General features: G+C 39.0%; 1 protein-coding gene across 3 annotated transcripts in view; it reads left to right on the forward strand.

The window, feature by feature from the left end:
• SH3GL2 (SH3 domain containing GRB2 like 2, endophilin A1) overlaps positions 1-27,326 on the forward strand; it is a 211,198-nt gene that overhangs the window by 39,202 nt on the left and 144,670 nt on the right. The window contains exon 1 of one of the 3 annotated variants that reach the window (XM_073880848.1): positions 9,044-9,253. The exons of the other annotated variants lie outside the window; for them this stretch is intronic. Within the exon in view, the coding sequence (XP_073736949.1) occupies positions 9,235-9,253 (19 nt within the window). The 5' untranslated portion in view covers positions 9,044-9,234. Of the gene's footprint in view, positions 1-9,043; positions 9,254-27,326 lie in introns of those variants that run through there. 3 annotated transcript variants of the gene reach the window in all.

Here is a 27,326-nt window from a genome sequence, read left to right on the forward strand (position 1 = left end):
AATTTTTGCCTAATTTGGTTTCTTTTAAGAAATTGGGTACTTTTAGTGATACTTATTGATTTTTTTTATTCCAAAAGTGATACAGGATCGTTGTGAAGAATTTGATGAGTGCAAAAGGATAATAATATTAACAGTCATCCGTGCAGTACCTGCTGTGTGTCCAGAGCTGTTCTCCATGCCTTACATGTATTAACTGAGTTCATCTTCAGAATTCTGTTGTTGCTTTAAGTGAAGAAACTGTGGCATAGTGACTTGCCCAAGATCCTGTATCTAGTAAATAGCAGAGCTGAGCTTTAAATTCTGGTACAAAGAGGAAAATCATCTATCATCTCAACAGATAGAGAGGTTAATTGCTCAAGCAGTTAAGACAGTAGTTGAGTGAACTGTAATTTACTTAAATAGTTTTCTGTTGTTGGGCATTTAGCCTGTTTCCAGTTTTTCACAATAGAACATTGGCATGAACATATTTACATATAAATACTTGTCCACATCTCTGTTTCTTTAGGGAATATTTTTAAAGGGAATTGCTTAGTCAGAGTGAATAATTTCTTATAAATTCTTCATATATGTTGCAAAACATGCCAGTTTTATATTCCCACCAGCACTTCACCCTCATCAGCACTGAATGTTAACATTTCTTCCCCTCACTTCTGATTCTGAGATGTGGTATCTTGGTGTTTTCTGAGACGATGAGACAGATGGCTGGACAGTTTTTATATTTGTTGGGATACTAGGGTTAAAAAAAAAATCCCAGGAGAAAAGCACCCAAATTAAGTAGAAACAACTGATTTTTAAAACTTCAGATTTCAAAAAATTAAATTTTGTAGCCAGTTTCTTTTCAGATTGATCCATGCAGCTAAATTGAGGCTCCATTTTAAGTTATCGTGAAGAGTTGGCAGAAATAAGAATATCCAGCATTGGGGATGTTCAGGTCAGAATCTTATTGGCATGTGATCATTGTATGACTAAAATGGCCATTGAATAAATACTTATGGAGCACTTACTATGTACCACACACTGCACTTTGTGTTGGGGATGCAGTAAGGAATACGTTTATAATAACAATAATAGCAAAAGTTGGTGGCTTCTCAGGTGTCAGGCATTGTTCTAACTGCTTAGTCTATTAGGAACCCTATGAGGTCAGTACTATTATTATGTCCAGTTGATTGATGATACTGAAGCACAGAGAGCATAAATCACGGGGTCATAGACATACAACCCCTAAGTGGCAGAATCAAGATCTGAACCCAGGCAAAGCCTGAATGTTCTGGTTGAGCAGTAGACATTAGGGGATTGATGCAGGAATCTGGGTATGAGAAAATAGTGGCTTTAGCTGGCAATCGAGGTATGGAATTGCAGAGAAATGGAAAGATCAGAAAGTTTTTTTAAGATGGAATTCATCAGATTGGATGTGAAAGAAGAGGGACAAGTGTAGGTTTTCTGGCCTGAGTGACTTGCTCAATGATGGTACCATCAGTTGGGTGGGGAAGATGAGGGAAGAGAAAGGAGCATGCTTTTGAGGGAAGTAGAGATGATTTTAGTTTTGGATTGGTTAGATTGGAGGGGTCTGAAAGATGGAGATGCCGAGAAGGCCATTATATCTGAAATAGTTGGGAGTTACTAGCTTGGAAGCTTACCAGATTTACCCTGGTAGTTTATCAGAAAATTTTCTTTAAATATTTGCTGGGTGTAACTTATGAGAAGGCTTTGCAGCTTTTAAAGATAATTGACAAAGTTTCATTTGATGGCAATGGTTTTCATGTATCAAACATGTAAAAATTTGTGTCATCTTACTGCCCTTTTAAAAACTTATTTTAATGCCTATAGGTAACTTTATAATGTGGTTGTACTATTATTTCCATAATCAACAATGTGTGAATGAGTAGATTATTACCATTTTTCTTCATTGTAGGTAATTTTACGGCAGGTGCCTTTGCATAAAACACTTCCAGCATCCGGGATTATTTCTTTGGAGGTAGATCAGAACTAGAATTATTGAATCTTAGTACCCTTTGCAGAATTACTTTTTTTGCTAATTTATGTTCACCAAATATGTGCAAGGCTTACCTCTTAACTCAGCCAGTGCGTTGAATGTTGTCTTTGATGATCTTTGTGACACCATTATTCACTCCCTACTTTTTATAACATATTCTATAATTACAATCATATGGTAGCTTTGTATACTGTATCTTCATTTCACTTTGATCAGTACCTGATTGGCACAGAATATTGCCAAGAATTTTTACAAAGCTAATCAGATAAGAATGTGGAGATACCATGATCACTGTTGTTTAACTCTGTCTGAAGTGTTGATGCCAGGATATTTAAAGTAACTCAAGGTTCAGTCGGCCAGAGTCTGGCTGATGACAGCAGAAATACCTGGATTTGTGTAAAAAATGCCTCTTCTTCAGTGTGCATTTTGCCTCTTACTCTGTGTTAAGCAGCAGAGAATTAAAGCCATTATGTGCATTACACAGGACAAACAGTTATCTGATTATTTTGGGCAAAATTAGAATGACTTTTAGACTAGAATTATGCCAGTGATTCTGTCACTTTTCGACTTTCTTTTCCACTTTTTCCCGGTAAAAATTTTACTCTCCAGCCTTTAATTTCTATAATTTTTCCTCCTTAGTTTTTTACAGCCAGTGTCCCTATTTTGTGTAATTTTCTCAAAGTTACTAATTCCTGCCTCTAGAGTCGTGGTCTCTGGTGGTTTTTGATTATTCCCAAATGAAATTTTGGGAAACCTAGGATCAATCTACTTGTCATTCTGGAATTTTCTGCATTCACAAACTGGCCTTTTCCTTGTGACATTTTAACGAATATGCATTATGAATTGTTATGAAAGGTTATTACTTACAGATTACTTATTAATCTGGTTACTCACCAGAGTGACACATTAAAAAAAAAAGTTTGTCCACCCATCTGGTTCTTCCCATATCCTCCCAAACCATCATCAACCAGGAGAATTATAATATGCAAATAGGCCATCTGCAATGTCCAAATGAGAGGATAGTTTTAATTTCTTTGTCAGAGATCTGCCAGGGGCTGGGTAGTAATTTCGGTAGCTTTCTTAAGATGGAGAGGATCTCTTAAAAAGTACCTTGATCAGGGACGCCTGGGTGGCTCATTCGGTTAAGTGTCTGCCTTCGGCTCAGGTCATGATCCCAGACTGCTGGGATCGAGTCCCGCATCAGGCTCCTTGCTCAGTGGGGAGCCTGCTTCTCCCTCTGCTTGCCACTCTCCATGCTTGTGCTCTCTCCCTCTCTCTCTCTGACAGATAAAATCTTTAAAAAAGTACATTGATTATAAATGTTCCCATAATAATAGGGACATTTGGAATTGGGTGCCCAGGCCACTTAATCAGTTAAAAATTTCCTGTTTCCAGATTCAGCCTCTAACTGTGGGATGTCTCTTTTGCATCATAGGTGTCCTCAACTTCTTTTTTTAAATCCCTCTACAAAGAAGAAAACAAATGATACCAACTAAAAAAATATGAAAGAATATTAATTTGGATTGAATAATACTTGTGGGCCTGTCATGTTCCCTGAGAAAGTAGGGTACCCACAATGTCCCGATTTTCAAAATGAGAAAGGTAAGAGACAGCAGTGGTAGGCGAAGAATGATGGATCCTAAGCTGGACCTGTAGGTCCCTCATTTGTCAGGGTATGTGCTTAGGACATTGAGGACAGACTGAAAGGTGTGACGTCTGTTGCTGTAGCTTATTTATTTTAATGAAGTATGTATTTTTCAGAAGCATTCCTTATAGACAATAATCAAAAGTATTTGTTTTTTTACCAATACATGAGGTATCATTTGGCTCTTTTGTTGTAGTTTTTGAGTGAGGACTGTACTTGGTGTCTTGTTGCAGAGTAAAATTATACGTGCTCTTTTCTCAGTTCTTCCCTTTCTCTTGAGGTTTTGGATAACCATTTTTCTTTGGCTTGCTGTTATTTGGAAGCATGAAATAAAGCACTGGTTCTCTTTTTTTTGAGATTTTATTTATTTATTTGAGAGAGAGAGAGAGTGCACAAGAGGGGGTAGGGCCAGAGGGAGAAGCAGACTCCCCACTGAGCAGGGAGCCTGATGTGGGACTCAATCCTGGGACTCCAGGATCATGACCTGAGCTGAAGGCAGATGCTCAACCAACTGAGCCACCCAGGTGCTGCAGTAAAGCACTTCTATTTGAGTGGGCCCCTTATTGGCAAGTAAGAGTGAGGAATAAGAGGTTGGTATCTGGGTGTTGCTTTTATCAGGCCCCAAGCTATCGGAATGTTCCCCAGATCTAGAAGCTATGTCATGTCAGTTCTGAGTAGCATTTAAAGATCTAGTGGGAATCTAGGTGTAGTGGTCTAGTAAGTAGTGTGGTTGGCAATATGGACTTAAGTGGTGGTGTGTCCATGTGTAGTTCAAACCTTAGATGGGGATGAGATTTTATTATATAAGCTAATGTACAGACTGAGAACATGAGACCTACCAACTTTAGGGGATTAATTAAAAAGTTGCCTGGGAAGGAGAAATGAGAGAGGAAGTTGGAAATCAAGAAGGTAATGATGTTCTGGAAACTAAGACATGGCAATGTTTCAAGAGGAATGTAATCAGGTAATGAGGGCACATGTGTTTTTTGTTTGTTTTTACCTTTTTTTTTGGAAATACTTCCAAACTTACAGGAAAAAAAAAGTACAAAGAATGCCGGTGTACCCTTTATCCATATTTACCTGCTGTTAAAATTTAACCCTATTTGCTTTATTATTTTCTATACACACACATAGACTGTTTTTCTGAACCATTTTGAGGATATGTTACATACATCACGGCCTTTCACCTCTAAATACCTGAATATTCATTTCCTAAGAATTGAGATAGTCTCTTAGGTAACCACAGTGCAGTTATCAACTTAAGTAAATTTGACATTGATACAGTTTTTAAAAGTCACCTCTAATATTTATATTCTGACTTGGCCAGTTAACTCAATGATGTCTTTTGTAATATTTTTCCCTCCAGTGTAGGATGTAGTCTAGGCTCAGATATTTTCTTTTATTTCACCCATTAGCTTTCTTTAGTCTGAAACTTTTCCACAGCCTTGTTTTATCTCCTATGTCATTGACAGTTTTTAAGAATATATCCGTTCCCCTTAAAAAAAAAAATAGAATGGTCCTATGTTTATGGTTGTTTGATGTTTCCTCATGATCCAGTTCTCCGTTGGGCACAACATCCTTCCCAGGATGTCACGTTTAAAGGCAAATAAAGTCCATTGGTGGTGATAACTTTGATCACGCCAAGGTGTTGTCCTGTTTCTTGACTGTATAATTGCCATTTTCTTCTTAATCTCTTGCAACTAGTAAGCGATCTGTGAGGACACACTGTAAGATCATGCAAATATCCTGCTTCTCATCAAAACTGATGCAGTATTTAGCATCCATTGGTGATTCTGTCAGATCCAGTGTTTACTGATAGGTGCCCAGTCATGAGTTTTGAACTCAGTACTCCTTCCATGTTTACCAGTCAGCCTTCAGCATTCTTCTGTAAGCAAGAACCCTCCCTTCATTCCTGTCTGTTATTGTTATGGAATTGCTATGAAATCCTGTTTTCCAATGAATGATAGGTCACTACTGAACTCAACTATTTTGTTGCTCAAATTATCACAGAGTTGGCCAGTGGGAGCCCCTTCATGCTGGCTCGTGTCCATGTTGTATTTCCCCATGATTTTATTACTTTCTGTCATAATGAGATATTCCAGGCTCATCTCATACCTGCTGTGCCTCAGCCCTGGATTCAGCTGTTTCTTTGAGGAGCTTGGTTCCCTTTGGTGGGGAAAGGTTATAGTACTTGCAGGTGCATATCTTCAGTGATCCTTTCTGCTGTATGAAATATTGGGCCCAGACTTTGAAAATTGCCAATTTCTTGGCTGATGAATTTCAGATCAAATAGAAATGTTAGGTAATGAGGAAGGGCAGTTTTGGTCTGCAGTTGTTAAATGAAGAATATGTATTCAGAGTGTGTCTGAGACGAGGATTGTTCTTGTATTCATTTGTAATCCTTGGCTAGAGCTAGCCTGACAGATGGTGGTGTCCTTTTTCCTCCAGCCATACTTTTGTTGGGAGGGGTCTGGCCTGCATTTAATGAACATGCATATTCCGGTCCTCTTTCATGCCTGCATTTTTAGTTGTTCTGCGGTCTCACCAAGCTCGGTATGTTCTCCCTTAATATTAGATTATTGCATGTGAATGAGCAGGTGGAGCAGGTGAGGAGGGGAGGGTGTTTTATCTTCATCACGGAAGCAGCCTGCAGATGCATTCAGTCCGTCTGTTGTTGGCCGCATCCTCGTCTGGAAGCCCCACCTTGACTATTGCTGTGTGGGATGAGGGGGATCCCAACCACAGGACTGTGAGTTCCTTTTTTCACAAGCCACCTTTCTTCACTGCCTCCCACCCCATCCACCTGATGATTTCTGGCATTTTTGTGCTGTGTGGAACCATTTAAGAAGTTTCCCCACGTGCCCTGTCACAAGATTGTCTGCATCGTATCCTGGGTGGTAATGGGGGAGAGGTTAATTCTATTTCACAGGTGAGGAAGCCGGGCAAAGACAGCAGCTTTCCAAAGGGGAGATGGCTAGTCAAATGACAGAACCAGGACTTCAGCCGAGTGTTTCTGTCTCTCAATTCTGTGCTCCTTCACCTTGGTCTTGGAAATTCAAAGACTGAAGAAGGTAAGTCAGTCTTCTAAAAGTGGCCTAGGTTTGGAACTTGGTGGCCATAGGAGGTGGAGTAGATTTCTTGCTCCTTAATCTGTTTCCTGTAAGGGGGCTCACATATCAAGGGTATCATTTTTCTGTGTGAAGAGAAGCTGAGGTCACTGTGTAACCTCATGGAAAACCAGACCCAGGAGTATGTCCAAACCCCAGGGTTACCCAAAGACAATTAGGGAAAACTGTACAAATCTGTCTCACTGCTTTCTGGTTGATGAAGCAGAGCAGAAAAGCTGTTCTTTTCTCCTTGTCTTTATTTTGGACTTTATCACCCGACCTCCCTTATCTGATCTGATAGGCTCTCTTGCTGGGGTGGGAGAGGGATCCTCTTATTTTTCTGGTCATGGTTCACAGAAGGAGGCTCTGGCCATAGCGCACAGCAGATGGAGCCTGTGGGAGTCCATATTTGTATGCCTCAGCAGGTGCAGGTCTGGGATGGGTTCTGACCTCTACCTGGCACCTGTTCCTTTCACTGCCTCCATATGTCAGGAGAATCTCACCTCATATGAGTATTTCCACATTTCCTCTGGTGTGAGGCCAGGCTTGGAAGCACCAGTGGTGATGTTGAGGGGGCAGCTCAGGAGATGGTTTGAGGTTGGAGAACAATATACAGCTGCCTCTTCTAGAAGCTTCACTGGGCCTGAGGCATCTTCAGAAAAGCCATAGTTGGGCTGCATCTTTTATATTTCCTGCTCCAGTTTTATATTTCCTGCTCCTTTTTGTTAAGGCTTCACGTGCTTCGTTGTTGTTGTAGCTATTGTTTTTGACAATAAAACAGCGGCAATCTAGTACAGTTACTCCAAGACGTATACCAAAAAGCCTTCACCAATACATTGAAGGCCGTTAAGTCAGGAGTTCTTAGGGAGTCTGTCGACCCCCCTGAAATGAAATGCAAAATGTATGTGTGCATGAATGTTTTCTGAGGCAAAGCTTCCATAGCTTTCTACAGATTCCCATAGGTATTTGACAGCCCTTCTCCAAAGTACATCCTCTAATGTGCCTTTCCCACTCTCCCTCAGAGGACGGCTTTGCTCGCTGTGTCCCTCATAGGTTCAAAAATCCTTAAAATTGTGAGAGAGGCCAGGCAAGATGAGGCCTTAAAAAGGGCCTGTTTTTACTGCAACATTTTGGGTCCTGCCCTCCCTCCTCCTCCGCTCCCTGCCTGGTTCCCTGAGCAGGGCTCTGAGCTAGGATGATTTTCATTCTCCTTGACTTTGTGTCAGGCACATGCTGTGTGACTTCCCCTCATTTAATTCTCCTGACTACCCTGTTAGGTAAGTGCTAAACTTGAAATACCATGTTCAAGCTATTAAATAGAGGAAGTGAGGCCACCAGTAAACTCTGCCAGATTCCAAGGCCACTGTTCTTTCAGGACACTCAAGGAACAAGACACTAACTGTCATTTTTCTTAGCACCCACCAGGCCGTCCTCCAGTTCTGCTCCTTCTTGTTCGTCCTGTAGGACACCCCAAAGCATGGATATGCCCAGGGGCCACCTTCAGCTTATCTGCCTGTGAGAGGCAGAGATCTCAGCTTGCTCTTTGGGGAGTAATGACAGAACTTTCAGAAGGTGCCTGATCCCCAGCCACTTTGCTGGATTCTTCGCTCCTAGCCTAGCTGAGGGCTCTTCTAAAAGTGAAGACTGGAAACTATGGCCTTCTTGCCTACTGTAGCTCGGCTGGAGACAGAAAAGTAGTAAAAATGAAGTGTTAGCAAGCAGACTCCATCTGTTATCTGGCTTTTAAAATTAGAAATAATCATAATTGGAAGGTGGTTTTAATGTAGTCACATTGGCATGAAAAATATACACTTTGGCGCTCAGGAATTTTAATTCTGGGAGTGTAATTTGTATGTAATGCTATGAATATCATCAATTAAAATAATAAATTGCCATGGCTGTGCGTTGATGGCATTCTGAGAAGGTAAAGGTATTTGTTACCCTACTGTGCCCCTTCCATCCGTCTGTGACATCTGTGTACACAGAGGATAAAACCCAGGTAAATTCTGACATAGGGGTTCCCAATGACCTTGGCTGAAAAGACACAGCATCTAGAGTGGCCGTGGGGTTCTTTGTATGTGAAACACGGGGATAGTTTCTTTTCACTGCTCTGGAGGCTCAGTAGTACAACGATGGTCTGGAAAGGGTTAGCTTTGGCCTCTCCTCTGCTGTATTTTAACCTCTTCATGCTCACATTTCTTTTTTCCAGCCATCCCACTGGCTGGTGCTGAAGAAGAGTGCCCAAGACCTGCAAGACCTCTGAGCCCTCTTGGGTTGCAGGAGCGATTCCCCTCTGAGGAAGTATCTTTGCAGCACACAGCACAAGTCGCTGAGTATCAGAGACGTGACTTTGAGACCCTGGGAAAGTTACTTCAGCTCCCCTGAGTCTCAGTTTCCTCTTTTGAACATGATGACATCATTCAGGATCATGGGTTGTTGAAGTATAAGTGAGCCAGAACAGATCAAGGACTGAGTGTTGTTAGTGACACATGGGCATTCAAGAGGCATGTGACGTTTCCCCCTACTCTCACCTCCCCACGTGCTCCCACCCCAAACAGAGCCTTCTGATTGGCAAGAAGTAGAGGAGGCACATTAATCTATTTCTCAAACACGGTGCCAAGCTTAAAAATACATCTCTAATTCTGGAAATGGCTAGATAACTTTATTTTGCGGTGTGTGTGTGTGTGTGTGTGTGTGTGTGTGTGTGTGTGTGTGTGTATTAATCCGTGTGTGTAAGTATGCATAAGTCTGGGTCCTGCCTAATGATATGAAGGGTGCCTTTGTGACTTCAAACATTTGACTCAGATTGGAAAATCTCAGGCTGAAAAAAGTAGAATAACAGCATAGTATTTGAAGCTAGAAGTCTCAGCAGCTTGTTTGCAGGGTTTTTTTTTTTTTTGAATGGGTAGCTTTAATTTTCAGCAAAAAGTTCTGGGTAGGTTTTATCTAGTTAAAGAGAGAATTGCATATTGGGCACTATTAATGGATGAAATTCTGCCAGCTACCCTTTTATAGATCTGTGTGAAACATGGCTTCGTATAGGTTGCCAGCTAAGAATTGATCTCAGATCCAGTTCCATCAGAGAAGCTTTATTATTTTTAGAAGTAATGCTCACTCTAGCACAGCATACGGTGATATGTAATACCAGCTGTTTATAAAAATCCATGTTTTAATTAATTTCTAGAATATTAAATTGCTTCTTTCCCCACGATGCCTTTTGTGTAAACTGTATGAAACTGAACCAGAGTTCAGGATGAGGCCTTTGCAGAAGACATGGTGATGAACTGGGATGTTGACTTGAGACTATGAAGATCTCATGGTACTGGTATGGCTGGCAGCCAGAAGACCTGGGGTCCAGCCCCAGTCCTCCTCGCATGAAATGTGTCACGTGGACCTAGTCACAAGGCCATTCTGTGCAGTTATTAAATAAGGGGGCTATATGGTTTTTAAAATCCCATGATGTATTAATTTCCATAAATAATTATTTTAGCTTCACGATAGAAATGAAATGCAATGTTTGTAAGTCTTTCTAAATTGTGATAGTCTATCCTTTAGAACCATGCAGCTGGGTAGTTCTGAAGAACAGTTTGGGAAAAATGAGATTTAAAGAACCCAGATATTGATTTTTGGCACACTGGCACAACATCCTCATATCAAGTGGATTCCCTTGTTAAATATTCAAAGAGCATTTTTAGGTTGCCTTAAACCTGTTTTTTTGTTGTTGTTTGTTTGTTTTGTTTTGTTTTTACTTAAATCTGTTTCTTTCCCATTTATTTGGGTTTCACTTTTTGTGACTGTCCACTGGGAGGCCCACCTCCAGCGAGTATTTGTGACGAGGTTTCTCAGTTCAGTGAAGTCCTATAGTCCTATGCATTGACACCGATTGGGGCTTTGAGATGCTTCCTCAAGTATTTCTGTATATTCTGACTTCTCTTCAACCAGTGTCTAAAGTCTGGTTCCTAGACTACCTGCAGTAGAATCACCTGGAGGCGCTTGATGAAAGTGTGAATTTCTGGTTCACATCCCTTTCTTACGGGAGTCAAGTCTCTTGGGGTAAGACATAAAAATGTTCATTTTCAGCAAGCTTCCCAAGTGACTCTCAAATCTAAATCTGCCTCAGAATCACTGTCTTTGGGAATTGGGGCTGTACCTCTAGTCATGTCCTCAGGGTCTAACATATAACTAGAGTTCAATGAATATTTTTGAGCAAATGAATCAGTACATGAATGGGTGAGTATGTAGTAGTTAATTAGAAAGCTATAAAACAGGGCGCCTGGGTGGCTCAGTTGGTTAAGCGACTGCCTTCAGCTCAGGTCATGATCCTGGAGTCTGGGATCAAGTCCCGCATCGGGCTCCCTGCTCAGCAGGAAGTCTGCTTCTCCCTCTGACCCTCTCCCCTCTCATGTGCTCTCTCTCTCTCTCTCTCTCTCTCTCTCTCTCATTCTCTCTCTCAAATAAATAAATAAAATCTTTTAAAAAAAAGAAAGCTATAAAACAGTGTTACCAGCCCATTTATAATGGAAGGCTCTGAAATATTTATTAGATGAATGAATGGTGTGATCACAAGGGGATGGAAATATTTTTTCATTAATTTCTAACATACTCCCTTTCATTCCATAACAGTCTTCCAAAAAAATGTATCTGTACTAGAATATTATTGTGTACACATTGGATATTACTAGATGCTTCTCTGGTTGTGCACAGGTGTCTTTGACCACTCTCTTGGTGAGAAGCTTGTAGGAGAGTACATGTGCCGGTTTGCAGTGTTAGGAGAGCCATCAAGTGGACTGACTGGGAGGGATAGAATGTGGTGGGTGGATGAAAAGCAAAAGGCTCATGCTCTGGCTCCTTGCTTTTTTTGTTGTTTTAAGAGCTTGCTGGTGGTTACATAGCATCACTAGAACTAGAGAGTAAGCAGGCCAAAGATGCACCAATAAAAGAAATGACTGCTAATTAGCAGTTAATCTGGAAATCAGAAATCTCCTTTGTTAGCTGTATAAGATGATGTAGCCTGAGGAGCATCCTAATCCTGTTTGGGAGCTGGGAGATGGAGCTTGGTTTTGAGGCCCAGTGTCTGCCTGCCCTTTATGATCACGACAGGGCTGGACCAAAGATAAGTTCCTCCCTCATGGCCCCCTTTTTCCATAATGACTCTAAGAGGGTTAAGACCCTCTAATTGTTTAAGAACTTGAGTATTTAGCATGTAAATCTAATCAGAACGATGGAAAAGAGAGGTATGTAGCAATTGATTTAATTTGTGAGCATTGATAGCATTAAAAAGCTATTAAGGAGCCTACACACGCTATAATTGCTTGATAGTCTAGTTTTAATTTGAATTATGGCATAGAGATAATGATTCTATAGAGGAGCGGATGAGAGGAAGAATTGAACTGATCTTTAGCCTTATTCTTGGAAACTGTTCTGTTAATAAAATAATCCTAAAAAGGTAAAATGTACAAACTTAATAGCTAATGATGTACACATAGCAGACTCTTTACACATTTCTTCTAAGTAATTCTGTTTTGGCAGTACATTTTGTTTTTACAAAATAAAACAAAAAATTTAGTAATTAATTTTTCAGAGAGCAAGATGTCCACCTTTATCCCTTCATAATTGATGTTCCTAGCATAAATTATTTTTCTAGTCTTCTGGGTCTCAGTTTTCTCATGTTTAAAATGAGACTTTTGTATCACAAATTAATACTTTAGACCTCTAATATTTTAGACCTCTTTCAACTCTCACATTTAGATTCTGGATAGGAGATTGTTTTCAAAATGGATAATCAATTAAATTAAGATAATGATTTACTTTCAATATTTTAGAACTTTTTACCTTTGTAATCTCTTCTCAATATCTTTTTTTAAAAAAAAAGATTTTATTTAATTGTTAGCATGAGCTGGGGTTAGGGGGGTGGCAGAGGGAGAAGGAGAAGCAGACTCCCTGGTGAATAGGGAGACGTGGGGATTGATCCCAGGACCCTGAGATCATGACCTGAGCCAAAGGCAGACAGTTACTGACTGAGCCACCCAGGTGCCCCCTCAATATCTTTTCTTAAAAAAATTTTTTTACTGCCTCCATCCCCTCATCCTCTTCCCTAGATTTGTTCAAAATGTATTCTGTAGTTTGACTAAATTACTGTAGGAAGGCTCTGAATGTCAGATTGAACTTAGATTTTAGGTAGACTGGCAAAGGCAGTCTTAAGAGGGAAGTACATAGCAATACAAGCCTTTCTCAAGAAACTAGAAAAGTCTCCAATACACAAGCTAACCTTACACCTAAAGGAGCTGGACAAAGACATATTTCATAAAGGGTTAGTATCCAAGATCTATAAAGAACTTATCAAACTCAACACCCAAAAAACAAAGAATCCAGTCAAGAAATGGGCAGAAGACATGAACAGACATTCCTCCAGAGAAGACATCCAAATGGGCAACTGACACGTGAAAAAATGCTCAGTATCACTCAGGGAAATACAAATCAAAACTACAATGAGATACCACCTCACACCCGTCAGAATAGCTAAAATTAACAAGTCAGGAAACAACAAATGTTGGCAAGGATGTGGAGAAAGGGGAGCCCTTCTGCACCGTTGGTGGGAATGCAAGCTGGTGCAGCCACTCTGGAAAACAGTATGGAAGTTCCTCAAGAAGTTAAAAATACAGTTACCCTATGACCAGAAATTACACTACTGGGTATTTAACCCAGAGATACAAATGTAATGATCCTAAGGGGCACACAGACTCCAGTGTTTATAGCAGCAATGTCCACAATAGCCAAACTATGGAAAGAGCCGAGATGTCCATCGACAGATGAATGGATAAAGAAGATGTGGTACATATATACAATGGAATATTACTAAGCCATCAGCAAGGATGAATACTTAACATTTACATCGACATGGATGGAACTGGAGTTTATTATGTTGAGCAAAATAGGTCAATCAAAGAAAGTTATATGGTTTCACTCATATGTGGAATATAAGAAACAGCACAGAGATCATAGGGTAAGGGAGGGAAAATGGGATGTGAAGTCATTAGAGAGGGAGACAAACCATGAAAGACTCTTAACTATAGGAAACAAACTGAGGGTTGCTGGAGGGGAGGTAGGTGGGGGGATGGGGTAATTGGGTGATGGGCATTAAGGTGGGCATGTGATGTGATGAGCAGTGGGTGTTATATGCAACTGATGAATTACTGAACTCTACCTCTGAAACTAATGATGGCTAATTGAATTAAAAAAAAAGATGTACTGTATGGTGACTAACATAACATAACAAAAAAATAATAGACTGAGCTTAAAAAAAAGATTTTAGGTAAACTGTTTCTATTCCAAGGTTGGGTTGCAGTTTCATCAGTTCCATGAAAACTGCTGGTGGTGGATTTCTGTGCTGTTCCATCCCCTGTATTCTGTTGACTGGTTCCCTCTTAGGATTCAGGGCAGTGATGATGACTAGTAAGAGGCCCTACGTATATGGAAGAGTGAATAGAACCAAGAATCTGTGCATACAAGGCCCCTGGGAACCTTGGCCATAGTGTATTCCTGGTTTCGCCACGTATGGCTTGTGTGACACTAGGGAGGCCATTGAATATGTGTCTTGACCTTTGCTTATCAGTAAAATGAGATATGGGTATAGTAGATAAGCATTAAAATAGATGACCTGATACTGACTCAGTGCTTCTAAAGGTGACTAATGTGTCTTCTGAGTTGTCAAAGAAATTATACTAGCTATAGTTTGAATATAACACTAATATTCTAATTTCACTAAATATTGGTAATCTAAATATGGACTAGAAGAGGTGGTTCCACACTGGGTGTGTAAGATGGTATGTGGAGATGTAGGAAAAAATACTAGAAATTAGTATTTCTATATATTTCTGAAACTTATAAACTTTATATTTTGAACTCATGTAGTAGGATGCTTTCAGTTTATTAATAAAAATATGAGAGGCTTGCATGCTGAAATTTCTTACTGATTAGGGTTTATATTCAGAGTCAGAAAACCAGTGGAATTGATTGTATTACTTTTTTGCCCAAAAGACTATTTCATTAGTACATTCCAGTGTCTGATTATTAAGCAACAGGATCTTCTCTACCTTTCCTTGTGAAAGATTATGATACAGGATAATTGTTTGAATGTGTCCTATTCAACAAACCTTTATTGGTTAACATGTATCTTGGGGTGTGCTGAGAGGGGAGTAGGTTTTAAGGATGGCATCTTTGACTCCACAGCATATGGTTAAAATATAAATAACAGCTTTTGTGTTCTAACACCCTCTCTTGTTCAGTTCTTTGTGTTCACATTATCTTGTGATGTGTTTGGTGAATCTTGGCCATTCCAATTGTTCCTGCTTCTGTCCCTCTTCGTATCCTTTTCTGGGGTTTATTGTATTGTAAACCCACCAAACAAGACTTCTGACAGCTCTGTAGATGAAAATATACGGACTTAATTTGATATCCTAAAGAAAATAAAGCCCTGCCATACTGGATGTTCACATAAACTGGGCTGGGTTACACCACTGCTAAGTCAGTGCTTTGGAGGCATTAGGGTTAAGTGTTTTGAATACCACCTTAAGCATAGAACTTGGGTTCTGTGGGACCTTAAAACATTCTTTATTCTAACGCACTTTTCACTGACCTCTGCAAACATGTTACAGGTTTCAACATTTTTTTTAAAAAAGATTTTATTTATTTGACAGAGAGAGACACAGTGAGAGAGGGAACACAAGCAGAGGAGTGGGAGAGGGAGAAGCATGCTTCCCGCCGAGCAGGGAGCCCAATGCAGGGCTCGACAGGACCTGAGCTGAAGGCAGACGCTTAACCAACTGAGCCACCCAGGCACCCCAGTTTTCAACATTTTTTTCTGAAAATGAGCTTTTTAATTTCCCAATATATACCTGGAGGAGACTTACTCTGAAAGACAGAGAGGTTGGCTTGTTGATGGTTTCGGAGCTGCTCCTATTGACATGTTCGTGTTTACAATTTGAAATTGACCACAAAATTGTCAATATGTTGTTTTAGTTTTGAAATGTATCTGATAATTCCTTTCTGGGCATATTAAAATACTATTTTATTGGCCAGGGCATTTTCTTTTTAGGTTGTTTTAGAAAAGATTTTTGTAGAGCTTAAGGACTTTCTTCTCTCCCTACAACATTGTTTCCTCTATCTGTTTATAGGAAAAAGGATCAATAAAAGTGTTAATATAACACAAATTAGTGAATGTCATTTTCTCTAATGCTGGCCTAAAATTGTCTTTGCTTTAGGAAAGAGCTTTAAAATTGATCAAAACTTCATTAGCAGCATGGAAACATTAAAAAATGGACAGATGTTCTATGTCATACAAACTGCCTTATCTGTCTGGAATTCCCAACATTTTATCCCACACTGAAACTCCTTCCATCTTTGCAAACAGTATTACATCTTCCTTTCAGCTAGACTATTTGTGTAAGAAAATGTTATGGTGCACAACAGTGTGGTGTAGCCCAGATACATCATTCCATTTTCCATTTTTCCATGTTGACCTTAACTCTGAAAAATGACCTTCTTCACTACTGGATTCATGCCACGGTACAACTTCCAGCAGTTTAGCTGTTCTTGCAGTGTTAAAGGAAATGCAGTATTTTCTTTTGGTCCAGGAAGATTATTTTCCCACTGTGCAAGATTACAACACATAGAGTGTGTAACCCTTACATCAAGTCAAATATTTACTCTATACTGGAAAACAGTTCCAAGTAGACATTTAAGTCAAATATTGTTTCTCTTATGTCCATTGAACTGGCCCTAGTTACCTTATGTTTGGCATAGTCTCTAAAGCCAGAACTAAAATTAAAGCCTATTGTGTCTATTGTTGAAACAGTTGCCTGCACTGCATTTCCTCGATTTTCTTTGTGGATTTAAATTCATGCGATCTACTCTAGAGTGTTGGAGAGTAGAGCAAAAAGGCTGTCTTTAGTCACTTCATACATATGAATGTGTTGTGTTGTTATTACTCAGTTTCTTCTCCTGTTTTGCTTTTGGGAGAAAACCTGCTCTAATTTGCTGATTGCCTAGAAAGAAAAAGAATTCAAAGGATGGACAGTTAAGACCATATCACAGCTCTGACACAGATTTTATTAATGAAGATTACTTCTTGAGTAAGCATTGCTAGTAAATGGAGAATGGTTGGGATATGGCCATCAGATTCAGGCCCAAACAGATCATTCTCAAATTCCTAGTCTTGCATTAAGAGTTGCTTTGCAGCCCTGGGAGCCCCCTCCCAGCTCCCATAACCTCTGCTCATAGCTCCTGTGTAGTGCTGGTTGCATTGTTTATTATCTGTGGATATGTCTGTTTTCTTCACTCAGTTGTGAACTTCTCAAGTTCTCTTAACAAGAGAATGAATTCATGTAGAAGACAGCATTCCACACTGGCCTTCCTAAGGATAGAGAAATACTGGAAACAGTGGACTCTTTGGATAGAGAAGTATGCGTTGAGTCCTGTCTTAATCATTTACAAACTGTGCACCTTTAGATAAGTGTCTTGTCTTTTTTGAGCCTCAGCTTCCTGATCAACTAAGCTGGAAAAATAACCTCAGAAGTCATTGTTAATGTCTTCAGGACCACCTCAGTGGTTGTTTTGAGGGAGCTAAAGGATGTCATGAAGTGCCTTGTGCAGGGGTCCAAATGGTGATCCTGTTACTCATGTCATACTCAACTTCCATTCCTCCCTAAAGCTCTCCTTTTAATCTTTTTTTTTTTAAGATTTTATTTATTTATTTATTTGAGAGAGAGAATGAGAGAGAGAGAGAGAGAGAGCATGAGAGGGGGGAAGGTCAGAGGGAGAAGCAGATTCCCCGCCGAGCGGGGAGCCTGATGCGGGACTTGATCCCAGGACTCCAGGATCATGACCTGAGCCGAAGGCAGTCGCTTAACCAACTGAGCCACCCAGGCGCCCTAATCTTTTTTTTTTTTTTAAAGATTTTATTTATTTATTTGACACAGAGAGAGACACAGTGAGAGAGGGAACACAAGCAGGGGGAGTGGGAGAGGGAGAAGTAGGCTTCCCGCGGAGCAGGGAGCCCGATGCGGGGCTCAATCCCAGGACCCTGGGATCATGACCTGAGCCGAAGGCAGACGCTTAACGACTGAGCCACCCAGGTGCCCCTCTCCTTTTAATCTTAAAACACTGATTTCATAAGACTGATGTTTTTCAAGATGTCCCAGAGAAACTCTTTTTACTTTCTCAGTTCCCTGCACATCTTTTAAGTCAGGATCAAAAAAGTCATTATGTTCTTGGAAGTTCACTTATTTGTTCATCCACTATACAAATATTTTATTGAATATTGCTGCATTTTAGAGCTACAGATATGAAAATGAGCAAAGCAGATCAGTTCCCTGTTCTAAAGGAGCCTCTTAGTTAATCGTAAAGATAGACAAAGAGTCAGCAAGTAAATGAAGGCAGTTGGTTGTAAAAAAATGCCATGCAGAAAACCAAATGATGAGGTGGGGAATAGTTGGAGTGATGGAAAACTATTTTGAACAAGGTGGTGAGAATGGCCCTTTGAGAAGGTGACATGAGCTGGGAGACTGAGACAGTTCTCTCTGTCACCACGTTCCTCATTTTTTGTGGCTCTGGGAGACCTGCAGAACAAGGTGCTTTGTGGTCACCTGGCTCTTTGAACCAACCTCAGCAGGTAGATGGGCCTCCCTTCAGCCAGGCTTCCACCCTCTCTCCACTGAAGTGATCCTGCGAACCACCCCACCCCATCAGCCAATAGGTTCACCTCTCCAGACTGTACAGTACGGCTTCCTTAATTTCCTTGGCTCTCAGATTTCATGGATGTCAGAATCCCTGGGGATTTCTCAGAACTGTATTGCTAGGCTCCACCTCCAGAGTATCTGATTCACGTAGGCCTGAGAATTTTCATTTCTAGCAAGTGTTGGTTTGCAAGAGATTTCTGGGTATAGTCTGAAACCGGCCCCTGTATGTAGAAAGAAGGGAGAAACTGAAGAAAGAGTAGGCCACTCCAGAGTAGTAGGTGGCAGGTTTAACAAGCAAGGGAACTTGCATGTGAGACTTGTCTTGGGCAGCCACAGGATGAGTAGTTCTCTGTACCTGCCCCCCCAAATCCTGAAAGTTTATGTAGAGGTCTTAACTGGGTTCAGTCATGTATACCATCCAGATGGTCTCCATACCACATCACTGTCTCAAGGCTTCATCCTTGGAGCAGCTTCCAGGAGTACAGGGAAAGCAAATTGAATGCAAATTCCAAGGACAGGGGAGGAGGTGAGGAGCCTCCGATTGTTGGGATCCAGCTCATGGGTCTACCAGACTAATAGTTTTTTGCCCTCAGACGAGTAAGTTTCATGTATTGTGTCTATTTGATCTATTTATAAAATAAATACATACAGGCAGAGCTTACATAGTGCCTATCAAATGCTGGGCACTGTGCAACGTGTTCAGCACATTTTATGTTATTAATGTTTATAATGAGGAAATGAAGGCATAGACAAGTTAGGTGGCTTCCAGGTCACTTAGCCAGGAAATAATGGAGCTGGTGTTATGAGTCTGGCTCCACAGAGCCAGATAACCACTAGGTGAAAACAGAGGTGGTAGGTGGTGTCTACCCCCTTGGGTGTTATGTGACGTTATATGATATAAGCCGTAGGGTGGGCTGACTTGCGTGTGTGTGTTGAAAGTCTGCTTCCCTTATCCTTATTCCTTACGTAAAAATGAAGGCTAATTGACCAGTTATTGAGTCGTGCAGTGTGTTAAAACACTGACAAGAAAGTGACTTTTCTTTTTTCTTTTTTTTTAATAAAGTTTTTATCTATCTATTTGACAGAGAGGGACACCAGCGAGAGAGGGAACACAAGCAGGGGGAGTGGGAGAGGGAGAAACAGGCTTCCCACAGAGCAGGGAGCCCGATGCGGGGCTCAATCCCAGGACCCCGGGATCATGACCTGAGCTGAAGGCAGACGCTTAACAACCGAGCCACCCAGGCACCCCAAGAAAGTGACTTTTCAATAGGAGTGGCTGCTAGCCCAGGGTAGTTATGGAACGGTGGCCCTAGAAATGTGAGTTGAATAAAGGTGTGAATTCTGAATGATGGGAATTAAAATGAACCCATTGGCATTTTTTCTTGTGTTACTGGATTAGATTTCAAATCTGAGATTTCCTGCACCAGACACAAAAACCGTGAACTACAAAAGAAAAAAAAGTGGTGAAATGGACTTTGCCAAAATTCATAACTTTTGTATCTTTCAAAGAACATCTAGGGAAGCAAGCCATGGACTTAGAGAAAATATCTGTAAAACATAAATCTGATAAAGGGCTTATGTTCAGAACATATAGAAAACTTTTTGTATAATAATAAAAACAACACAGTAATAAGATAGGCCCCCTAATTAAACTTCGGGCAGAAGATTTGGAGAGGCATGTCATAAAAGAAGATGCACAGATAATCGGTGAACACATGAAAAGATGTACATCATCACTAGCTGTCAGAGAAATGCATATTAAACCCACAGTGAGATAGCACTGCATACCCACTAGAATGGCCAAAGTGAAAAAGACTAACAATACTGAGTGTTGGTGAGGATTTGGAGCAGTGAGAACCCTTACATGTTGCTTTGGGAAGACAAATTGGAAAACAGTAGGGCGCTGTCAATATTATTATGTTAGACATACATCTGCCATATAACTCAGCAGTCTAACTCCTTGGTGTTTGTCAAAGAGAAATGAAAACATGTCCATACAGACTTTCCTGGGAATGTGCATGGTAGCATTATTCATACTAGTACCTGGACACAAGCTAAATGTTGTGCGTCTGTATTATGGAATGCTACTCAAAAATAAAAAGGAACAAAATGTTATATGCAGATACATGCCAGATTTTAATGACTCTTAAAAATTATACTAAGTGAAAGAGATCAAAGTCAAAAGAATAAATATGGTCTGATTCCTTCTATATGAAATTCTGAAGTTGGCAAAAGTAGCGATAGGAAGCAGACCCATGGTTGCATGTGCCTGAAGTTGAGGAGGTTGTATCGACTGCAAACGAGTACAGAGAAACCTTTCAGGGTGGTGGTGTGGTTATAACTGGGATGTTCTGGAGCTTACAAGGTTGTGTACAATTATAAGATCTGTCACACTGTACAGTTAAAATTTTATTGTAATTTATTATTTTAGTTGTAATCAATTCGGGAAATTATAAATTGTACCTCAAGGAAGTGAAAACATTTAAAATATATGTAGCCTCCTCCAACTTCTCTTATTTGCTTCTACCTGTGAAGCATTCTGCCATGTTTTTTAATTAAGCGTGGTAATAAAGGATTATTCTTCTAGCATTTTATATTATTCTTTTACTAGTCATTATGTGAGTAGAGAACTTGCAAAGAGGTTACTTTTTTCTTATTTATTTAAAAAAGCATATTAATCCATTTTGCTGGCCCTTTATTATTTTTTTTTCAAGAGCATTATTTCCATTCATTATTAAAAAGGACCGGTTTAAGGGGAAGGGGGAACAACCACAAAAGGACAGGTTTATGGTACACATTTTCTGTTTGAAACTATAGCTTGTACTTCACAATATTAAAGAACACTAACAACATTTGTATTTATTTAAAAATGCCCCTCTCAGCTGGTTTTCTCATTTGTGAAACAGGCCAAGCAGTGCCCGCCTTGCAGGGCTGCTAGGCACGTGGACGGAGACCATCCATCAGACTTAGCGGTCCCATGCGCGGACATGGCTCTCCTCGGGGCCGCTGGATCTCCTGTGTTTCCCCACAACCTTTCTTAACAGTTTTCCCAGAGCCGAGGCCTGAGAAGGTTTTGAAAGGTTTAACTTGAAATGTTTATTTACTGTGACTATTTAGTCATTTACTGTGTCCTTGAAAATGACCAAATTATACAAAGATTCAGATCAGTTTTAACTGAGGTCTCGTAGAATTGTTTTTTCTTTCAACATGTTGCCTAATGTAGCATAATAGTCAATAGCATTATGGATTTCAACTTTTTTGCTTAAATTCCAGGGAAGAATGTAAATGTAGAAAAGCTTGCCTTTAGAGATTGCCCAAATTTATGCATACATTTTAAGTGAAATAGTGGAATTGAATTTAGATATAGAATTATATGATCCTTTTTATGATAAAATGAAAATTTCTGTTTGGTTTTTACATGTATGAGTTCATTTTTTTAAAATTGTTGAGCTTTTATAAAGGAGTCTTTTTAGGGTTCTTTTATCAGTTTTCTAATATTATAGTCTCTGTGCTGTGCTGAATATTACAATTTCACCTCCTAACAGCCAGTGGTGTTTGTAATCAAAGAGCTTTTCCAGTCCCTCTGAGATTAAGCTCAGTCACCATCACCCCACTGCTCCTGGAGTGCATGCTGCTTATGGGAGCAGGTGAGAGGAGACATGTGTCAGTGCGATCAGTCCATAAATGCTTCAAATTCAGATTCCTGTTTTATTATGATCTGAAGTTAACAGGGCACAAGCTGCTTTTCTAAATTGACCTGTGAAATAAATTTGTTTTGAGAAAAGATGGAATGCTTTTTAATCACTAATCATGAACGTATTTTTGTTTGTTTCTCCAGTGTGCAAAAACACTATGTAAGATACCGTGGGGAAAGACTAAAATGAATAATAGCTAACACTCAGCAAGTTCTCATTGTGTGCCAGATGCAATGCTAAATGCTTTATGTGGGTGATTTCATTTAGTGTTTACAACAGCTCTTTGAAAGAGCTCTTGTTAGTTCTACACACACACAGACACACACACACTTTATCATTTGAGGAAAATGCTGCAAATGGTGGAACCAGGATTCAAATTCAGACCACAGAGCTGGTGTTCTTGACTCTCACCACCTTCCTCATCTGTAGGATGGGGATAAAAAACTAGCATGTTGTGAGAATTCAGTAAGTCCTAAAAACCCACGGTATCATGTATAAGGACTTCTTGGTAGCAGCTGTTAACAGCTACCATTGGGATGGGATTGTAAAGATTAAATAGGTAATATATATAAAGCACTTAGGACTCATTGTGTCATGTAGGCACTCAGAGAGGCATCCTTTAAATTGGACCTTGAAAATTAACAAGATTTTTATATATGGAGATCGGTCCCTGGGGGAAGGAACATGATCAAGATTAGGGGAATGCATGTACAAAGGTATTGAAGTGGGATTGAGGACTATCAAGTATTCAGTTTAGTTACATTAAGGTACCGAGGAAGAATAGGAAGCTGGATAGCAAAGTTAATTTGGGGCCAAATCATTAAAGATGAGTGACAGGCAAAGAAGTTTGCCTTTATCCTTCTTTAGGAAGGGCAGTATGCCTATTTAACTTGCTCATGAATACACAATATTTATTTTTTAGCATTGGCAAATTAATTATTTAGACACTTGAGAAGGAGAATTCCCTTGGACTATTTTCTTGGTGTTATTTAATACATTCATTTTCCAAAATGTGCTAAGATAGTGTCAAAGCTGCTCTGAAAATGAACTGTTGGCTTCTTTCAAGTAGCTTCTTAGGGTTCTAAATTACTGTGTTGATGGATCTCAGATATGGTCTCAAGTCTGTCTTTTGCTGTATCCATTATGTTCAAAAGAGCTTCCTGTGATAGTTTGGTTTCATTCAGGTTAAAGTCGTGATAACTCCTAGAAAGAGGTGACAGTCTAGGTTGCAAATGAAGACCCAGCTGCAAAGTATTGTGAACTGTTCATCACATCATCAGTCAACCCTTTTTCAGTTATTACAATGAAATCTAGATACAAAAAGCATGACTTCAGCAAAGATTTTATTTTACTCTGGTATAATTGTCTTTCCTGTGTTGTATGAAAGTGCGTGTTTAAAAAGTAGATCCGTCAGTATGGGCTTTTATGCTTTATTCTCTTAACTCAAATATTCATTATAGTGTTCTGTAGTATACATTTTTAAAGGCAAAATTACAACCATATTTTGAATTTAACAACTCACTTTACCTCACAAATATTGCATTTTTGATCTGGTCAAAAGGTCTCTGTTTTCAGTATGATTTAAATGAAATAATAATTACTAGTTGTATGATAAAGCTAAATCTGTAAGTCACCAAATGTGTGATATTTTTTATTTTTCCAAATGTGTGATTTTTAAAAAGGCACTGGGAAATGCCATAAAACTTTTTTCGACTTCACACGAAAAGTAAATTAGTTTTCTGTGTGCCTGTTGAACTTACATAAGTGAGTTTAGCTCATTAGACTTAGCTCAAATGAGGTAACACAAAGTTTCTTTTAATAAAACTGTATATAAGGCATCATTTCAGGCATAAGGAAAATAATGAATGTTTTCAGTTATTTTGAAAAAAATGTATAATACTGTTTTTCCTAGGAAAGTTGAGGTACTTTTTTGCTATGCTAGAATTCTGAGCGGAAAAACATTTCAAACCAATTTGTTACACATCTCTTGTAAGAGAGAGAAATGAGGAAGAGGAATCACAGTTCATGGTTTTACAACTTTGTACCAAAGTTGTATTTAATATCTCCAGTGTTCCACCCAGAAAAAAATGTAGAATGACTCATACTTTAAGTTAATCTAGAAGAAAAGCCTTCATATCCACTAGTTTTTGTTTAGTGTCCCATGCATTTCTAATATATTGATAACAGCATCTTCCTTGGAGAGAGTAAAGTTGACTTTCTAACAGCTCTGTCTAGAACTTTAACTAAAAACAAGTTGGGATGATGTTATTTGCACTCAGACTTTCAATATCAGTTACGGAATAAAATATTGCACATGTGTATTGCTATAAAATAAGTAACACATGATTACTGCCAGGATTTTTACTTAAAGTAGAAATAAATGACATCCTTTTATAACAATTTGAAGGACACAAAAGAACATGAAATCTGGCCTGCTATTTGAGGTGATATCTACTTGATCTTTTCATGGTCAACTAACTGAGATATATTTTTGTAAAATCCTAGGTAAATGTTAATATAAAGGATAAAGCAGGCCTTAATACACCTGGTCCTATTTGGAATATATTAATACATGAGATTGCTCGTGATAATTCTTTATTTTAAAGCCTTTAGAGCCTTTCCTCTATTCCTCCCCTTTAGTGTTCAGGTCACCCTGATGTCCTAATTATAGAACCATAAGAAATCCCCCAGATCTGAATTCTGACACCCTATCACTGACCCCAGACCTTTTCTCTGAGTCTCCTCTTTCCTCTATATTGGTGTGTGTGTGTGTGTGTGTGTGTGTGTGTGTGTGTGTGTGTGTGTGTCTGTATGTGTGTGAGAGAGAGAGACAGAGAGACAGAACATGTATACTGTTTCTTGACTTTGCTTCTTGATTTTTTTCCCATAATTTTTTACTGTTCTTACTTTATATATACATAACTAATTTTAATGGCTTTTGCTTTATTTTCTTCCCCCCAAATTTCTTAGCTATTAATTATTCTTTCATATATATTTTTAGAATTAGTTGCAAGCTCCCTCAAATTCCTGATAGGATTTTATAAGAGGTGCACTGATGTTATAAATTAATTGTAGAGAAACTTGACATCTTCAAAATGTCAGCTCATCCCTTCCCATGAGCATCTTTTCTCTCCCATTTATTCAGACTTTTAAGTGTCCTGTAGGGTTTTAATGTTTTTTGAGAGTCTTGCACAACCTGTGTTAGGTTAACTGCTAGCTATATTGTCTTTGTTGCTGTTATAATTAGTACATTGTTTTCCTATTTTCAGATTGATGATTGCAGTACAGAGGAGTACTATTGATTTATGTATGTTGGTTTTACACCTGACAATATTTTTATTATTATGTTATGTTAATCACCGTACATTACATCATTAGCTTTTGACATAGTGTTCCGTGATTCATTGTTTGCCTATAACACCCAGAGCTCCATGCAGAACGTGCCCTCTTTAATACCCATCACCAGGCCAACCCACCCTCCCACCCCCCTCCCCTCTAGAACCCTCAGTTTGTTTTTCAGAGTCCATCGTCTCTCATGGTTCATCTCCCCCTCCGATTTACTCCCCTTCATTCTTCCCCTCCTGCTATCTTCTTCTTCTTCTTCTTCCTCTTCTTCTTCTTCTTCTTTTTTTAGCATATAATGTATTTGTTTCAGAGGTACAGATCTGTGATTCAACCGTCTTGCACAATTCACAGCGCTCGCAATAGCACAAACCCTCCCCAATGTCTATCACCCAGCCACCCCATCCCTCCCACCCCCCCACCACTCCGGCAACCCTCAGTTTGTTTCCTGAGATTAAGAATTCCTCATATCAGTGAGGTCATATGATACATGTCTTTCTCTGATTGACTTATTTCACTCAGCATAACACCCTCCAGTTCCATCCACGTCATTGCAAATTTATACCTGTCAATTTTATAGAGCTCTGCCATTAGTTCTCCGTTACCTTGTTATTCCCCTTTGTTTTATTTTTAGTGGTCTGTGGGTAATGTATTCTTTTGGCTTTTGTCTCTAAAGAAGTCTTTATTTCACAAGATAGTTTTTGCTGGGTAAAAAAATTTTAACTTGATTTTTCCTTTCAACACTTTAATGTCACTTTCATATTTCCTGTATTTTCTCATCTTTAATATTGGTATTAGTTATTTTAAACTCTTATTCTCTCTGTTCCCTCACTCAGTGGTTCAGTAGTTATTTTTCCTCTCTTATTCTGTCTTCACAGAAGGTTTTGCCTTTTCTTATGGTGTGAGGCAGCGATCTTTGCCTGCCATTTTTTTTTTTTTTGCCTTCTCTCTCTATCAGTCTTGCCTGAAAGAATTCTAAATTATTACGCTTTTAACACTACTTGGTTTACTAATCAGCTCTGTTTGTTTGTTTTCCAGTTCATTGATTTCTGCTCATATCTTCATTCCCTGTCTTCTCCTTTCTGGCTTTATTCTCTTGGTTTTGTCTTCCTTAATGAATTAAATTATTGGCTTCTTTAAAAATCTGTATTATTTTTTATTAAAGGCACTTAAAGCTCAAAATTTCCTGCTATTATTATTTTAGGTACATAAGTTTTGGCATGAGTTCTTCCCTTGTTGTGCCCTGAGGATTTTTAGTTCCTTTTATCTTCCTGAAGTCACAAGTTATTATTCATTATTATTTTTACGTGTGTTATATTTTGAATATGTGAGATATCTTCTAGTTATCCTTTATTATTTGTTTCTACCTTTATTGAGGTGAGAATATAATTTGATGTTTTTTGGGTAATTTTTGAGAATTCCATTATGGTCTGTGAATAATCAAGTTCTATGAATATCACGTGAGTGCTTAAGAAGAACAAATAGTCTGTGTTTTGAAAGTTTTATGTGTTATTAATTGATATATTTACATTTTTCTATCATCTCTGAGAACAGTGTGTTAATATTATATGTATCATTTAATCATTTATTTAAATCTATATGCTTCTATGGGGGAGCAAATTAGCCAATGAAAATAGTTGGTTTATCTGTTTATCCCAGTACATCAGTCACTTGTATCCTTATATATTTTGTGGTCATATTTTTATGTACATATATCTCTGTAATTGTATTTTGTTCTGCATCAGTTCTTTGATAAGTAGGTAAATTCTACTCTTTGTCCTTTATAATGTTATTGGCTTTAAATTCTGT

This window comes from Callorhinus ursinus, unplaced genomic scaffold (assembly GCF_003265705.2).
Source record: "Callorhinus ursinus isolate GAN/ISIS: 27379988/994484 unplaced genomic scaffold, GSC_fseal_2.0 scaffold39, whole genome shotgun sequence".
Classification (NCBI taxonomy): Eukaryota; Metazoa; Chordata; class Mammalia; order Carnivora; family Otariidae; genus Callorhinus; species Callorhinus ursinus.